Source organism: Diadema antillarum, unplaced genomic scaffold (assembly GCF_040938485.1).
Source record: "Diadema antillarum isolate AM-2024a unplaced genomic scaffold, OU_Dant_1.0 seq00002192_RagTag, whole genome shotgun sequence".
Lineage (NCBI taxonomy): Eukaryota > Metazoa > Echinodermata > Echinoidea > Diadematoida > Diadematidae > Diadema > Diadema antillarum.
The window spans coordinates 242,497-257,887 of NW_027272829.1; the positions used below are offsets into that span (position 1 = coordinate 242,497).

At 38.5% G+C, this 15,391-nt stretch overlaps 1 protein-coding gene across 1 annotated transcript in view; it reads right to left on the minus strand.

The window, feature by feature from the left end:
* Nucleotides 1-7,791: 7,791 nt before the first annotated feature.
* Nucleotides 7,792-15,391, minus strand: part of LOC139714215 (RNA binding protein fox-1 homolog 3-like) — a gene marked incomplete at its 5' end in the record, with an annotated part of 75,795 nt that continues 68,195 nt past the window's right edge. The window contains one exon of the mRNA XM_071625929.1: nt 7,792-13,247. Coding sequence (XP_071482030.1) covers nt 13,203-13,247 — 45 coding nt within the window. The remainder of the gene's footprint in view (nt 13,248-15,391) is intronic.

A 15,391-nucleotide genomic window follows, 5' to 3' on the forward strand; every position in this document is an offset into this window, starting at 1 on the left:
AGAATCAAAACTCTTGGAATGCTGCTCTGAAGACAAAGAGGCTTTGAAGTTTCCTGGTCTGTGGCAGCACACTGACACTTGTGTGTGTGTGTGTGTGTTTTTTTTTTTTTGACAAGAAATGGATTGAAAAAATGCTATGGAGAGATAATTAGATTTACCTGCAAATGGGCATACTCGTGATGCAACTTCTATTTGACCCCCTTTCAAAGTATCAACACTCCTACTGACTGTTTCTTCAAAGTTTCTGATGAGGTTTCATGTACGCAGTCACATGTGTAATTGGTGGATAATGGAGAAAACCAACATCAGATGGAGAACCCCCTCCCACCCCCCCCCCCCCCCCGATAAAACAACAACAACCATTAAACATGTGCCTAAAAACACTGTTGAAACAATTTTCACACCTAATTTTACTTTTCCTAATTTCAGGTTAAGACAAAAAATGGGTTGCTTTTCACTGAATTACCCAAAACCTGAAAATCAGCCTTGTTGACCCTAAACATGTTTCAGGACCTACTTTAAGAAAGAAAGAAAAAAAAAGACTCTCATGGGTTTTATGATGCACGGTCACATAGTTGGATAATCTCAAGAGGCTTAGTGGTAAATATTTGAAAACTCTGAAAGTTCATTCTTATTATGTACCACGGCCCTTGCATTCTAACATACGTGCCAAACAAGAGCGGCGCTACTTGAAGTGAGTTATGAAGATAGTAGACTCTGAAAGTATCTCCCTATCATTCACGACATCACAGTCTTCTTCATGAATAACAAGTTGTGTCAGTATGGAAAGCCAGTGTTGTATTTATAAAGAGGAAACAGAAAGTTATATATAAAAGCAGAAATGAAAAGAAACAAAAACAACAGAAGATGACATCTTGCTGATGATATGGAGGCGTGTGCCTGAGGCAGATCAGGAATGGATTCCACTTTTGTGCATTGGACACTACGTTCATTCTTTGCCATGCTACCAGGTGAAAAGAGGATGTTGTACGTAGCATGCGAGTAGCGTCATTTACGTGTATATGTACGTGCAATTTTCAGTTGAGTGAGAAAGAACAATTTGTGCTATAGGGGTGTGCCAATTGACGTAAGGAGTTCATCCCTTGAAAAGGGCAGAAAAGGGCACTCTCTGACCTCGATCTGTGATCTCCTTTGCAATGCTAATTTTAAACCAAATATCTTTTCCACTCTGCCACAGATGAAAGAAACACCATAAAATTTACATTTTGTGGCATTTGCCTTGGAGTTGACAATACATTCTTTGAGTCACCTTTCAACTTCTTTTTTTTTTTTCATTGGGTGTTTCTATCAGACCTAGGATAAAATGCTACAATATGATTGCAAAATATTCTCCCCAGATTTTACAAGCCAAGTATTTCTGAGTGGTTTTGTTCTTGCATAATTTCTCAACTTTCAAATTTGGTAAAACACTTACGTAGCTGTCTGAAAACTAAATGCAATGTCTACTACCCCCAGGGTTGGAAATCACCAACTTTGTTTGTTGCTTTTTAAGGAATAGTACATAACTATTTCTCATTGTGAATTCAACCACTTTCTAAATTGTCCTGCCTTATGAATTATCAGTCACAAGAAATGGCATATTTTCAGGTGATATAGATTTAATCCATGATTATAGAACCTCTTCCAAGATCTGTAGAGAATACTGTCTGACTATTGCTTTAAACATGAAAGGTTCAACTTTAGCCATCATGGAGGCATGTGCCATAGTCTAAGTCATACTATATAGATTTTCAAGTTGTTTCTCTTATCAAGTGCCAAATTCTCGAGATGGGTGGTGTTCGTTGTTGTTGTAAACAGCAGATCTGCTTTGTCGCAAATCAGTGCAATTTTTGGTTCTAAAAGGGGCTGCCCACACATTTCATCTTATGCTGCACATGGTACTGAGAATGACTACAATTTTGGGACACTGTCAAGAGAATGCTATCATTTGGTCAATTTGTTTCATTTTTGAAATTACAGTCCCCTTTTACATAAAAGTTGAGGTTGAATGAGATGACTTTTTGCTTGGATTGAAGTAAATCCACTGACAAAAAAAAAAATGAAATAGTTTGTTAATCACTCCATTTTTAGCTCACCTGAGCCAAAGGCTCAAGTGAGCTATTGCGATCGCCCTTCGTCCGGCGTCCGTCGTGCGTCGTCCGTCGTCCGTCGTCCGTCGTCCGTCGTGCGTCGTCCGTCGTGCGTCGTGCGTAAACTTTTTACATTTTCATCTTCTTCTTGAAAACCCCAAGACTGATTTTCATCAAACTTGGCAGGTAGCATCCTTAGGGGGTTAGGAACTCAATTTGTTAAAATGGGCACCATGCCCCACCCAGGGGGCCCCCAGGGGGGCCCAAACCCCCCAAAATTAAGGAATCTGTAAAAATCTTCTTCTCTAGAACCAGAAGTGATAGAGCTAAGTTAATACTATGAGTTAGTACATTGATGACTGTAGTTTCAAGTTTGTTCATGGCAGAATCAGGGGTGCCCCCCTTGGGACCCAGGGGAGGGGGGTGGGGAAGGGTTCTAATGGGGCCTAAATTGTACATTTTCATCTTCTTCTTGAGAACCCCATGACCCATTTTCACCAAACTTGGCAGGTAGCATCCCTAGGGGGTTAGGAACTCAATTTGTTAAAATGGGCACCATGCCCCACCTAGGGGGCCCCCAGGGGGCCCAAACCCCCCAAAATTAAGGAATCCGCAAAAATCTTCTTCTCTAGAACCAGAAGTGATAGAGCTAAATTAATACTATGAGTTAGTACATTGATGACTGTAGTTTCAAGTTTGTTCATGGCAGAATCAGGGGTGCCCCCCTTGGGACCCAGGGGAGGGGGTGAGGAGGGGTCCTAATGGGGCCTAAATTGAACATTTTTATCGTATTCTTGAAAACCCCATGACCCATTTTCACCAAACTTGGCAGGTAGCATCCCTAGGGGGTTAGGATCTCAATTTGTTAAAATGGGCACCATGCCCAACCCTGGGGGCCCCCAGGGGTCCCAAACCCCCCAAATGAAGGAATCTTTATAAATCTTCTCTAGAATCAGAAGTTATAGAGCTGAGATAATATCATGAGTGAGTACATTAATGACTGTAGTTTGAAGTTTGTTCATAGGAGATCCAGGGGTGCCCCTCTTGGGTAGGGGGGGGGGGGGGGGGGTGGTTGGAAGGGTCCAAATGGGGGCCTGAATTGTACATTTTCATCTTCTTCCTGAAAACCTCATGATGGATTTTTGTCAAACTTGGCAGGTAGCATCCCTAGGGGGTCAGGATCTCAATTTATCAAAATGGGCACCATGCCCCACCCAGAGGGCCCCAGGGGGCCCCAATCCCCCCAAATTAAGGAATCTTTAAAAAATTGGGCCCTTATTGTACATTTTCATCTTCTACTTGAGAATGCCTGATCAAATTTTAATTTAGATTAGTGACTGCGTGAAAGGTGAACTTGCGATACTCAGGTGAGCGCTAGACCCGCGGGTCTCTTGTTTGATTTATGAAGACTTGTGTAGTTGCTCAATTAGGAATATAATAATGTCGCTTGCCAGGGTTGTGGGTATAGGTCTGTATTTTGTGCTGTTTGTGAAAAGCAATCATTGCAGCTCGTTTGATATGAAATATCCTTTAGTGATTTCAATCCTCTGCTTGTGTTCGGGGAGACCCTACAGTGTAGATGTGGAAACAAACCCTATGAATATGTATATCATTTTAAGGCTTGGTGGAGTTATGCTGTGGATCATTTTTGATATACCAACAATCAGAGAGTAATGACCAAGAATTTCGTCATGGACACTTTGCTTTACCTAGAGTTTATTCCTAATTCCATTTTCTTTCCTTTTTTTTTCTTTTAGTGTTAAAATCCACATACTGTTCATGGCCCTGATGAAATTGCTTAGCGTAAAATTCCACAAATTCTGCAAGGATCCAAGATTCATGAAAGTGAAATGCACACAAAAGTTTTTGTCTACCCAATGCATTGAATGCCAGTTTGCCAATTTGCGAAAGTTTTGTGCTTCGAGAAAGGATGTCTACTCCAGTTTGCGAAAGGCTTATGTTACGAACGTTTCTGTTTTTATGTTAACTCTGTGCCAGTGCTAAGTGTGTTCACATCCATCCGACTTTCAGGCTAGCCTCTGTTCGTTTGTTGGAAATTGACAAAATGCTCTCATTCCTTGTGACAGTCGTGTGGGGCTTCGCCCCAGTTGACGAGCAGTAATTGATGTACTGTATCAACCAGACACCTCATGCCATTCAAAAATGAATGATTGAATTAATGAATGTGTCATTTGTTCTTTGCTTGTGAAGTTAGGGTCAAACAGTGTGTTCATCCTAATTTCATGGAGTATGTAAAGGGGCCTGAGCTTTCGATCCAACTTGCTACCCTTTTGTTTTCTTTGTTCTTTTTTTCCTAGCCTCCCCTAGTCTGGCTTCCAGACCCTCTGCTGTACTATTTTGCTTTACAGAATATTGATGCCCTCTAACATCAAAAACACTGGCAGGTTCAGGTGGCTGGTCCTGCCAGGCATGACTTTGTTGCCACAGAGGGCGCATTTTTGGGGAGGCACTGCATAGGGCTAAGGGTATGGAAACCAGACTAAGCCTCTCCCAGACTTTATACATGTACATGTCTGCTCATCCTTTTTGTTTGTCATTTTGCCTCTGACAAAGATTCTGCTAGGAGTGAAAGTTCAGGCAATTTTTGACTCCATTTAACTCCGCTGGCTCACTGCTATATGATTAGCAGTTTTCAGCAGCTTTGTTTAGTATATCCTGAAACATGTGACATTTCTTTTGCAATAACCTGTCTGGGTTCAAGCAAAGCTATGCAATGTTTCAGTATGTTTGTCTTTTGTGCCATTGTGTTCCCTTCCTCTTCTATCTATTCCCTCCTTTGCCACCTCAGAAATTGATACTTGTTGGGGTATGTTTTGAATGATACACAAAATATGAACTTCAGCTTGTAATGAAATAGTTTAAACAGCTATCTGTGAAACCATGTCTTTGTCACACCAGTATAGCTGGTACGTTTCAAAGAGGCCGTGTACTTAGTGCACGCACCCATGTGACCTGAAATTTTCATGTGGCTGTCATATCTCACAAAATCCTCCTAACTTGTGTCCATAGTAGTCGGTAAACATTGATTATGTGATGGTGCCACCTCAAAGTTTGAGGCTAAATTGTTTGTTTAAAATAAGTATATTTCTTCCTTAGCCAAGAAGCTAGCATGATAGTGGTACATGCCAGCATATGTATCCCTACATGCATTTAAATCTAGTCTGGTTCTTGCCTCATTATACTTTGTGCAAGTGTTACCGCAACTCAACTTTGTACTGTTTTGCCAAAGTACAAAATTGAAAATATAAAGGGAAAAGAAAGAATAAAGTTTGTCTTCTCAAAATGGAACGTGTAAATGTACCATACATCTTGTCTAGTGTGTTGTTTTCAGTGTATCCCTGGTCATAGAGCTGCACAACCCCAACCACAACCCACTGGAATACATGTTCCTGCACACAGCATTTTAAACACCATTTCATGTGGATGTAGTAGGCCTAAACAGTTGTGGTATATGCCATATATTTTGCGAGTCTAATTTTTCATTAATTAGGACTTCATGACAACTTCAAGTGTGTGAGTGGTTGATTGTGGAGTACAGTAACGAACAGAGAAATGTTTGGGTGCTTGTCACATTCTATGACGGGATCAGAATTAATATTTCCACATGTTGTAAAATTCGTAAATAGCACCCTGCACTCAAAATCCATGAAAATAAAAACCTTGTCAAGTGTGTGGTTTATACAGTATTCGAAGCCACTGTAGACCTTGTATTACATGGGGGCTGCAGAACATTTTTTCCTACTGTTTTATGGTGGAGGGTTGTGGGTGGGTGGCCCCTGGACTAGCATTGCACTCTGTCCCTTCTGTAGTCCATGTTTATAAATTATGGAAATATCATCTTGATAAAATGCCTTTTTGTAATGCCCAGAGGTGTAGGAATGTAGACATAGTGTACACACAGGCCCTACAAGTTTGTATGTCCCATGGTTACATATTGATGTGTATGAATGCAATACATTGTAATTCGTGTTTGAGTTCATTTACAAACACATGTTCACACACGCGCACACACACACACACACACACACAAACTGCCATGTATGCCCAGGCGAGCAGATTGTTACGTTCTTCCATTCCATTTTTTCATACAGAGATGAAAGATAAATGGTCAACTGCAAATCAGCTTGGAAAACTGTGATAGTCCATAGATGTGAGATCATCTGACTTAATGTGTATTGTGCTTTCCTTTTTTACGTTGATAGTCGAGAAAACACTAAAAAAAAAGGGATTGCATTGTGCAGTTTTTCAGTTAAATAAACACATACATAAATAAGTAAATGAATAATAGATAAATGAATTAATAAATGCAATAAAAAGATCTATACACTCAACCAAAAAAGTAAGTTCCCCCTATCATTTTTAGATATATGGTGGCAATGATATGCCATTCATGTTATGAGTAATAAAATTCCCTATCCATTCCGTTTGAATTATGAAAATCGGTAAAATACTTTTTGAGATATATCCACAAATGCTACGGGGGAACTTACTTTTTTGGATGAGTGTATATACATATATGTATGTATGTATATGCATGTATATACACACACACACACACACACACACACACATCCGAAGGGCGAAATATTCCATTCCCCTTAGCGTTTTCAAGCTTGTTTACGAGTTTTCCTGTACGAAATGAAACGTAGAGAGCAGCAGAGAATATCACGCTATAGGAGAGTTCTCCTAATGCACCCTATATTTCACCACATGGATTTGTCATATAATTTACCTTAGCACATTTTCATGCGCGAAGGGCAAATGTTAATGTACCAAAAATCTAAGATGCAATATTAATCCTATAAAACAAAGGAAATAATATCCTTTTGTTATACAATAAAGTTTAGTTAGGCCCGGGGTTAGGCTGCTAGTTTTCATTTATCAATTATGGGATCAATTGTTTCATTAAAATGTTGTTTTTGTCTTTTTTATAAAATTCCCCCAATTAATGAATTATCATTAAAAAAAATACTAACAAATTATGTAATTCCCCTATGCCCCCAAATAGCGCTATATAAATAAATAAATATATATATATATATATATATATATATATATATATATATATATATACAGTATGTGATAAAAATCTAAAATGGCAATAGATCTAAAAACGCTTTATCCTGGCAAGGAAAGCGCATGATTTATATATATATATATATATATATATATATATATATATATATATATATATATATATATATATATATATATATATATATATACACACATATATATTTACATACACATACAGTGTATTACACACATAACTGTATTTGTGATATTTAATTATTAATTTGACTACTGATACTCAAACGAATACTACAACAAAACTGAATGTTGAATCTGTACAATTTTATTATTTTTTTTTGTAATTAAGATCTTACAATAATACTTCTGTGCATTTGATGCCTCAAAGTTTCCTCTCTCCATGTTTCTAGTCATTAAACTCACGTCTAATGTCACACTACACATAGAAGAGTTAAGAACAAATAAAGTGTACTACAAGAAAAAAAAAAGGCTGACCAAGTTTCTAAAATGAAAGGTATATCGACAGTTCCAGTAAACTTCAGCAGTTGTTTGCCGGATAAAAATAACAGAAATTGCCAAAATAAACAAAAAACAAAAACATCGAAAACAAAGAAAACATATTAAATAGAGAACTAGCAGAGAATACAGATATGGTGTAATTGTACAATCTGCTGCATACTTAACATAACTGCGACTACAATTGTATACTCTAAACAGAAAATTTGACACAAGTGTAAAATGGCACCGTATTATAAAGATGAACTGATTGTCACTGAAATAGAACAGTATGCCACTGACCGAACACGCTAAATGACGAGTTCGAAAATATTTCACGGCTCACCGTTGGCGGGAGTTCACGAGCCTCCCAAATATTACACATTGCATTTGTCAAAAAAAAAAAAAAAAAAAATTCAGCCTCTTTTTCTTTTGTTGCTGTTTTTGTTTCACCATGTGGGGGGAGGCAGTTTTTGAGGTGAGGCTACAATGAGCACATTTTTCTCAAATTTGTAACTGAAAATGTGCAGTCTATTTGTTTGTTTTCTCCAACCACAAATCTGTCAATGCACATAGACAACGATTAACAGAGATACTCTGGGATGCTGTTGGCCAAAAATGCCACCACTGCAGCACTTGGTGGCTTGTTGAGGGTTTCTGTGGTGGTGGGCTAAACTCTGATTATCTATCTGTACAATTACGAATGTCTTCATTAAAAAAATGTCCTTATCCATCACAGATAAAAATGATTGTCTTCTAAAATTGTCCATACAATTAATGGTACCTGCCTTGAAAATTGTTATTTCATTCTTTTATACCTTTTCTTGTTTCAAAATGCCATTAATTTTCAATAATTACATCGCGAAGGGAAGAATGATACTAAAACACCGTCGGGTTCGGTCAATTCAAAGCCATCGTAAAAATACCCCACGGGCAAACACGCAAATGGCATCAACGCCATCCGAGAGTCCGTGCCTACGATGATTTACGCTACAATCGTACAATGAATATTTATTTCAATTTTCAAATATAACACAGAATTAACAGCACACAGAAAGCCTATAAAGTGAATTGCAACAGTTCCTCAGAAAAAACATCAACAACTTTCTCCACTTCTCACTCTTAAAAACGGAAGAAAAAAAGTCGACAATCATTTCTCGTTTCTTAAAATCACTGAAAAAATATATCATATATAAAGAGTTGTCCTCACAACATTACACAATGAAGTCACTTTTCTTCTGCCAATACTGACAATATTGAGATGAAAATGTGATGAGTGTAGATTCCATAACAGAATTTATATAACACTAATAGTCTTCCAGGAATTTTTTTTGTTATCATTTTTTTTTTTCCCATCAACCAACGACAACTGTTCCACATTTATGTCAACACTTGATCTCAAAAGTAAGGCTCCTTTGCTTGTTTTTTTTTTTCTTTGTGATATCTGAAGTGGTGGTTAAAGATTTGGCAATGATTACTTCGTTCTACCATCCAGCGGCGTCCGGGAGAAAACTTTGAAATGCTTTTTTTTTTTCAATTTCAAAACTCACATGTTTATACTGAAGAGGTAAGAAGACATGCCTATAATGTTCGAGGCAGACAGAGAAAACAAACAACAACAAAAAACAAACAAACAAAACATATACTGGTGGTAGACAACTAATACGAGGAATCATCACCTATACACGGGTTGGCAAAGACAGGCCTGGGAGGGTATACAAAACATCCCAACGAATTAAATGCAGACTAACACACCACATGGACTGAGCTGGTCTTGAATTTGATTGTCATATCCTTTCTGGCTGCAGAAGGAGTTCAGTGATTGTATACTTCACAAAACTTGGCAAAGATTTTAGTCCCTTTTTAGCAACCACTTATAAATAACAAGTGTAACGATTTTCTTTGCTTCTGCCTTTATTCCCACTTGCACTAAATTTGTAGCACTTAGTAAGGTAAGATACAGCACAACTGTGCGGTGGATTTGACTGAAAAATGCTCATTTTCAAGCTATTGCAATTTGGTTTGATGTTGCCGAATATCTGGGCGGTTTCTGCTGTCGACTTGAGATTTGTTTGAGTTGAATTGCACACAAACACCAAGAGTGTACAGTGCCATGATCTGAATGCACAAATGACAAAGAAAGTTTGGACCACAAAGTGGTGCTATGTAAGGCAAGGCGTACGACCCTCTGGAGCCAAAACACATGGGGAAAAAAAAAAACAGTGTGCGTTATTAGTGACGCGTAGTTTCGAGCAAAACGCGATCGATGGAAAGTCTTTTGGATACAGCTCTCGGCTATGGCAGTATAAAATGTCCAATTTGAAGGCGATCTGCGGACTGGCCGTCCGCAACCCTACGGAGGCGTGTCCCAGATTGAACACTCTCCAGTCACACAACAAATGCCTTCCTCACAAATACATGTAAATATCACAGATAACTTTACAACAACACTACTGTTTACATCAAATAGCACACGTACAAGAGAAAGTATAAATGCTAGAAGAAATGTACAAGGGCAAATCACCACACAAGAGCGCGATTTCATTCTTCTTTTTCCGGTTCTTAGCGACGCCTCGCAAAAGAAACGACACAGAAGAAATCAGTCACTCTTTTGGAGAAGAACATAATCCAGGAAAAAAAAAAAAAACAGTCATTGCACCAAAATGCTGATAATGGGGAGCTGAGAGGGTACAATCTATGATACATACAATAGATTGCTATTTCTTTGTAATAACCTTTCAATATGAAGATGATGATGATAATAATAAATATAAAGAGTTTTTTTTTGTCCCCTTAATAAGCACTGAACACCATTCAGTAGTCACATCTCGCCAAGAAAGTTTCACAATAAGATGTCATCCATGCACGCACGCCCACACACATACACAGACACACAAACTCACACACACCAAACACACATAATGTGCAGCTAGAAGACTTATCTCAAGCCCATATTCTGTTTTGTTCACATCCATCAATTCTTCCCTCTCTCTCTCTTTATCTCTCTCTCTATTCTTATATGTTTCTCTCTCCCTCTATTCTTATGTTTCTCTCTCCCTCTATTCTTATATGTTTCTCTCTCTCTCTCTATTCTTATATGTTTCTCTCTCCTTCTCTCTCTTATTATCTTCCTCCCTCTCTCTCTCTCTCTTAGCGTCTCACTTCAACACTTTCCTTCACAACATGTCACAAACACATCGCTGAAAGTCGTCGACCTCTGTACATGGCAAACACACACACGGAACTAAAAATGCAAAGTGTGCTCAAAAGCTAAGATGGCTACCTACAACTGTACAATGCTTCACGTGGAGCCAGATAAATAAAGATGAGTAACAACCTAGCAACAGACAACTTTTCTGCCGTCAAAAAAACGAAAACTGAAAACCTTTTTAAATATTTTACCTACAAAACAACAACAACAAAACAGAACACAAAAGATCTGAAAAATTCAGTTGTTTGTAAAATACTGTGAAGTATAACAGGACAAAAGGTAATAAATTGTAACACAGAAATATTCCCCTGTATCAATGAGGCAAGGTTCAATAGCGAGATAATTATTTACTTAATTTTTTTTTTCTTTCAAGAGACAACAGTCTACATGACACTCTACCACACTACAGATAAATATACAGATTCTACAGCTACAAGAGACCATATAAACACTGGTGATATCCAACACACATAGCCATTGGTAGCACCATTATTTTTTTTTCCCTCTTTAAATTTGTTTTTGTTTGTTTTTGTTTGTTTTTTTAATTCATTTTAGCGTTTGTATACTGACTAGACGAAACTAGCATGAACTTCACTAAACACAGGCCTCTGCTTTACTGGAAAATCCTTTCCAGCTACATGTACCATGTGTTTTCTAAAATACATGCACATATCAGAAAGAAGAAAACAAAAGGAGAGGCCAAAGGTCAACACCTGTGATCGTGGTTCAACAATCAACGTACTAGTCACATCCCTTCTCCAAAAAGTGGCTTTGCACCCCTTCTTCAATAAATGGCACGACCCCCAATCTGCTCAAAAGCCTACCAGCTGTGGTGACCAAAGTTTATTGCATATTCATGACTCGTCACTTGTGGCAACATCTCTTGTCCATGATATGAACTTTTCTGTACCTCTATGAAAATGCAGAGTCTGCTGTAAATGTAGGTTGTGACATACCTGGATTATCTAATTTTCCTTATCTTCTTTGTGTTTTTTAATTCCTTGAAGGAAAAGAAGAAGAAAAGAACTTCATCTAAAAATCTGATGAAAACTGTTCTTTGAGTAGGCTATACCATATTTTTTTCTGGGAGGTGTTTGAACCTTGCAGAGGGAATAAGCTTCAATAAAAAGTTTATTGCAAATGTCTCTTTCAATGGGCTATTCCATTCTTTCTGAAGGGGGTTGGAACCTATCTTACAGAGGCAATGAACCTCATCAACAAACTTGATGCACACTTCTCTTTGAGTGGTCTACTCAAGCCTTCCTGACGGGTGTTTGATCCCTTCACACAGCATGTACCTCACCTAAAACCTTAGAGCAGACTTCAGTTGTAGTGTTCAAAATCATGCAAGAAACGGTGGCTGTTCGCCGGTATACCACTGTATGCCGATTTCTCTGTACAGGGCAGCTGCGCAAAAGATGTGCGAAGAGTGCGTGGGATTGTTAAAAAGCTTTTTGGTAAAATACTGAGGCGGAAACCAGCAAAGAATCACCTACTCTTCACTGAGATTGCCCCTCTATTAGCACACGTCACATATCAAAAAAAAGTTTTTCTCTGTCACAAAGATGTCAATATGTGCTCAGCAATAGTCTCACAAAATTTCAGTGTGTTACCAAATACGACTTGGTATAACAACATTACTAAAAAGCCCCTAGAGTAAAATAGAATAAGAAATGCTAGAGAGGAAAAAAAAAATACATAGAGGTATCATAATAAAAGTTCATACACATTTTTTCCTTCAGTCTTCTTGATGTAAAGAGAACACAAGACGAACAAATGAAGAAGAATAAATGGAAGTAGATATGTTAGCTTTGCATCGACAGGTATTCCCCGATGTTGGCGGGGGGAGTATACGGCAACGGCGAGTTGTTGAGTTGGCGAGATGACAGAAAATTTGGGCGAGCGTTCCGCACCGAGTGAGTTGAGCGGTTTGAAAAAAAGCACCCGCAAAAACAAGCGCCAGCCGAGTGTGTCTCAACCCCGGCAAACTTCCGACAATCTCCTCGAGACGTGGTCGCGTCGTCAAATCACGCAGCTCCGTTGATCGAGTTGGCCAATAACTCCTGCTCTCTCTCTCTCATTCTGTTTCTTCACCCGCCTTGCTCATTCCGACCCTTGCGCCTTCCTTCAGGAACTTTCCCAAACTTCCGGAGGGAACTGTGAGGTGATGCCAACATTTTCAAAGCTGCTCTGAGCCAACCATGCTTCTTATTTTTTTTTTTTTTTATATCATGTTTGAATTTTTCTTGTTTCCTGTGTTTGTTCTCTCGTCCTGCAAAAAAAGTCTGTGCTGTTTTCCGTTCCTCTCGAAAGAAGATGTCAAAATAAGAATACCGCTGGTCAAGTTTGTGTTGCTAGTAGGGCGTGTACCTTGCATACGCACCCCTATACAGACTCGCCTGCAGAGAAAAAAGAAGGTAAATCAAATGGTTGAAAAAAACAATCATCAGGAAGAGGGAGAGGAGATATATAAACTATGCAAGTTAAAGACCCGGTAACATTTGGATGCCACGCAGTGGGAAGGATGGCCCGGCTCCGACATATTCAAGAATCCCCATAGTGAATTGTGAACAGTTTTATCACTGATCTCTATATGAGTTTACACACAGCCGAAGAATCTCGACTAGAGTTGACCATTACCGATGAGCAGATGATCCATATACACATATTTCCTGACAGGCGCTATTTTGTGGTTTTCGAATGCACCCCGGTGGGCAGCGAATGCAAATCAATTCAATCGAACCATCCATGTTTACCCTCCCCCCCCCCCCCCATGTTACCAGGTCTTTGAACCCACTGGAGCCTCACCAACAAACATGGCTGATTTATCTTTCAAAATATCTTAACCCTAACTAGGCCGGGCTATTTAGGTAGTTGATAGAGCCGGGGGGGGGGCCTCCCAGGCCCCCCCTCCAGATCTTGGCCGTCGACCGCGCGATCGCGACGAAAATTGGCACACACATTGCCTATGATGTAATCTAAAATACCATGAAGTTGATTTTTCAAAAAATTATCATTTATGCTAAATTATGCTAATTTATGCATAATGATGCATGAAATTCAGACTATTTGGTATAAATCACAAAATAAAGCTCAAAACAGGCACATTTTTTTGTGTAAATATTCTTTTTAGTGTCCTTAGTAAATGTAATGAAAAAAAATGGTGATATCAGAAAAAAATTCTTAAGTATTTTATTGTTTTTTTGAATTTCTTGTGTATTTCTTTGTTTTTCGACTTTATGTTTTTCATTGTTTTTTCGATGAAATTTGTTCGCGACATCGCTCCAAACAAGAAAATATGTTATTCATTGATTTTAATCAATAAAACACCAAAATAATTATGCTTTTATGAAATTTGCATGCAAGCACAGTTTGCATTGAAATTGTACACGAATTCACATTTTTGAGCAATTTTTGGTCTGACATGCATTAACATATTTATGCATAACTTCGGAACCGCGTGCCCGGGCGTCGCAAATTTGGTGTCAAAAGATGCGCGAGACTCGAAAGAAAAAAGTCATGAAACGTCGCGGTGATAGCTTTTTGCGATTGCGATACATCGCGCGGAACGTCGAGGGGGGGCCTTGGAGGCCCCCCCCCCCCCGGCCTAGTTAGGGTTAAGAGGAGCAGTGAGAGTGCTGCATCAAAACTTAATTCCCATCTCAAGTGACATGATCACCATCCACTGACAATGAATCGTAATGGTTCTATGGTGTTAGCATATTGACAGCTGGACTATGCCATCTTTTTTTCCCGCCTCAAATACTCTTCATCAAAGGTCAATTCTATATCGAGGTCGTTCTTGAACTGGAATTTGTTGAGAGGCTCTCTATGAGACAAAATATTCAGTTAAAATAAATGAAATAAAAGGGAAGCACAATTATCAAAGCAATTTTGTAAATCCAATAAGCTTCATTTATGTGATTTCCTAAAATTATTCAAAACTTTGCTTTTGAAAATATACATTGTCGAGAATGGTGTTGGCTCGAGAATGGGATTCTGCAGGTAAGATTATATTTCATAACACAGAACAGACAATAATCATTTCTGGTATTTCTTTCTAAACATAACACTCTCTTGACCATGGCATTAGAAAATGAAATTTGCATTGACTGATGATGGACACATATCTCACATCTATTAAGATTCACTCTTTTAAAAAGCCTAGCAGAAAAAACAAGTAAATTACCGGCCAGCAATAAAAAGATAAACTACAATCATCTCTACGAGTAAAGCTAATGAAAACAACAACGGAAATCATTTGATCAACTGGTACGGCAAAACATGCAAACTATCATTTCTACAAAACAAATAGATTTAAAAAAAAAAACAACGGCTACAAAATACGACAAGAATACTGGTAAAAAACAACAACAACAAAAATTCAGGTAAATCATGACTTACTCTTGGTTCTCTTCTCTTAGTATCAGTGGTTTGTGGTTGTTTGATCAGAATCGTGAGCAAGAATCGTTTTTTTTGGGGGGTTTTCGAGAGAGGTATGACAGGATGAAGACAGTGCGTGCAGTGGATTGAGGTAACAGAG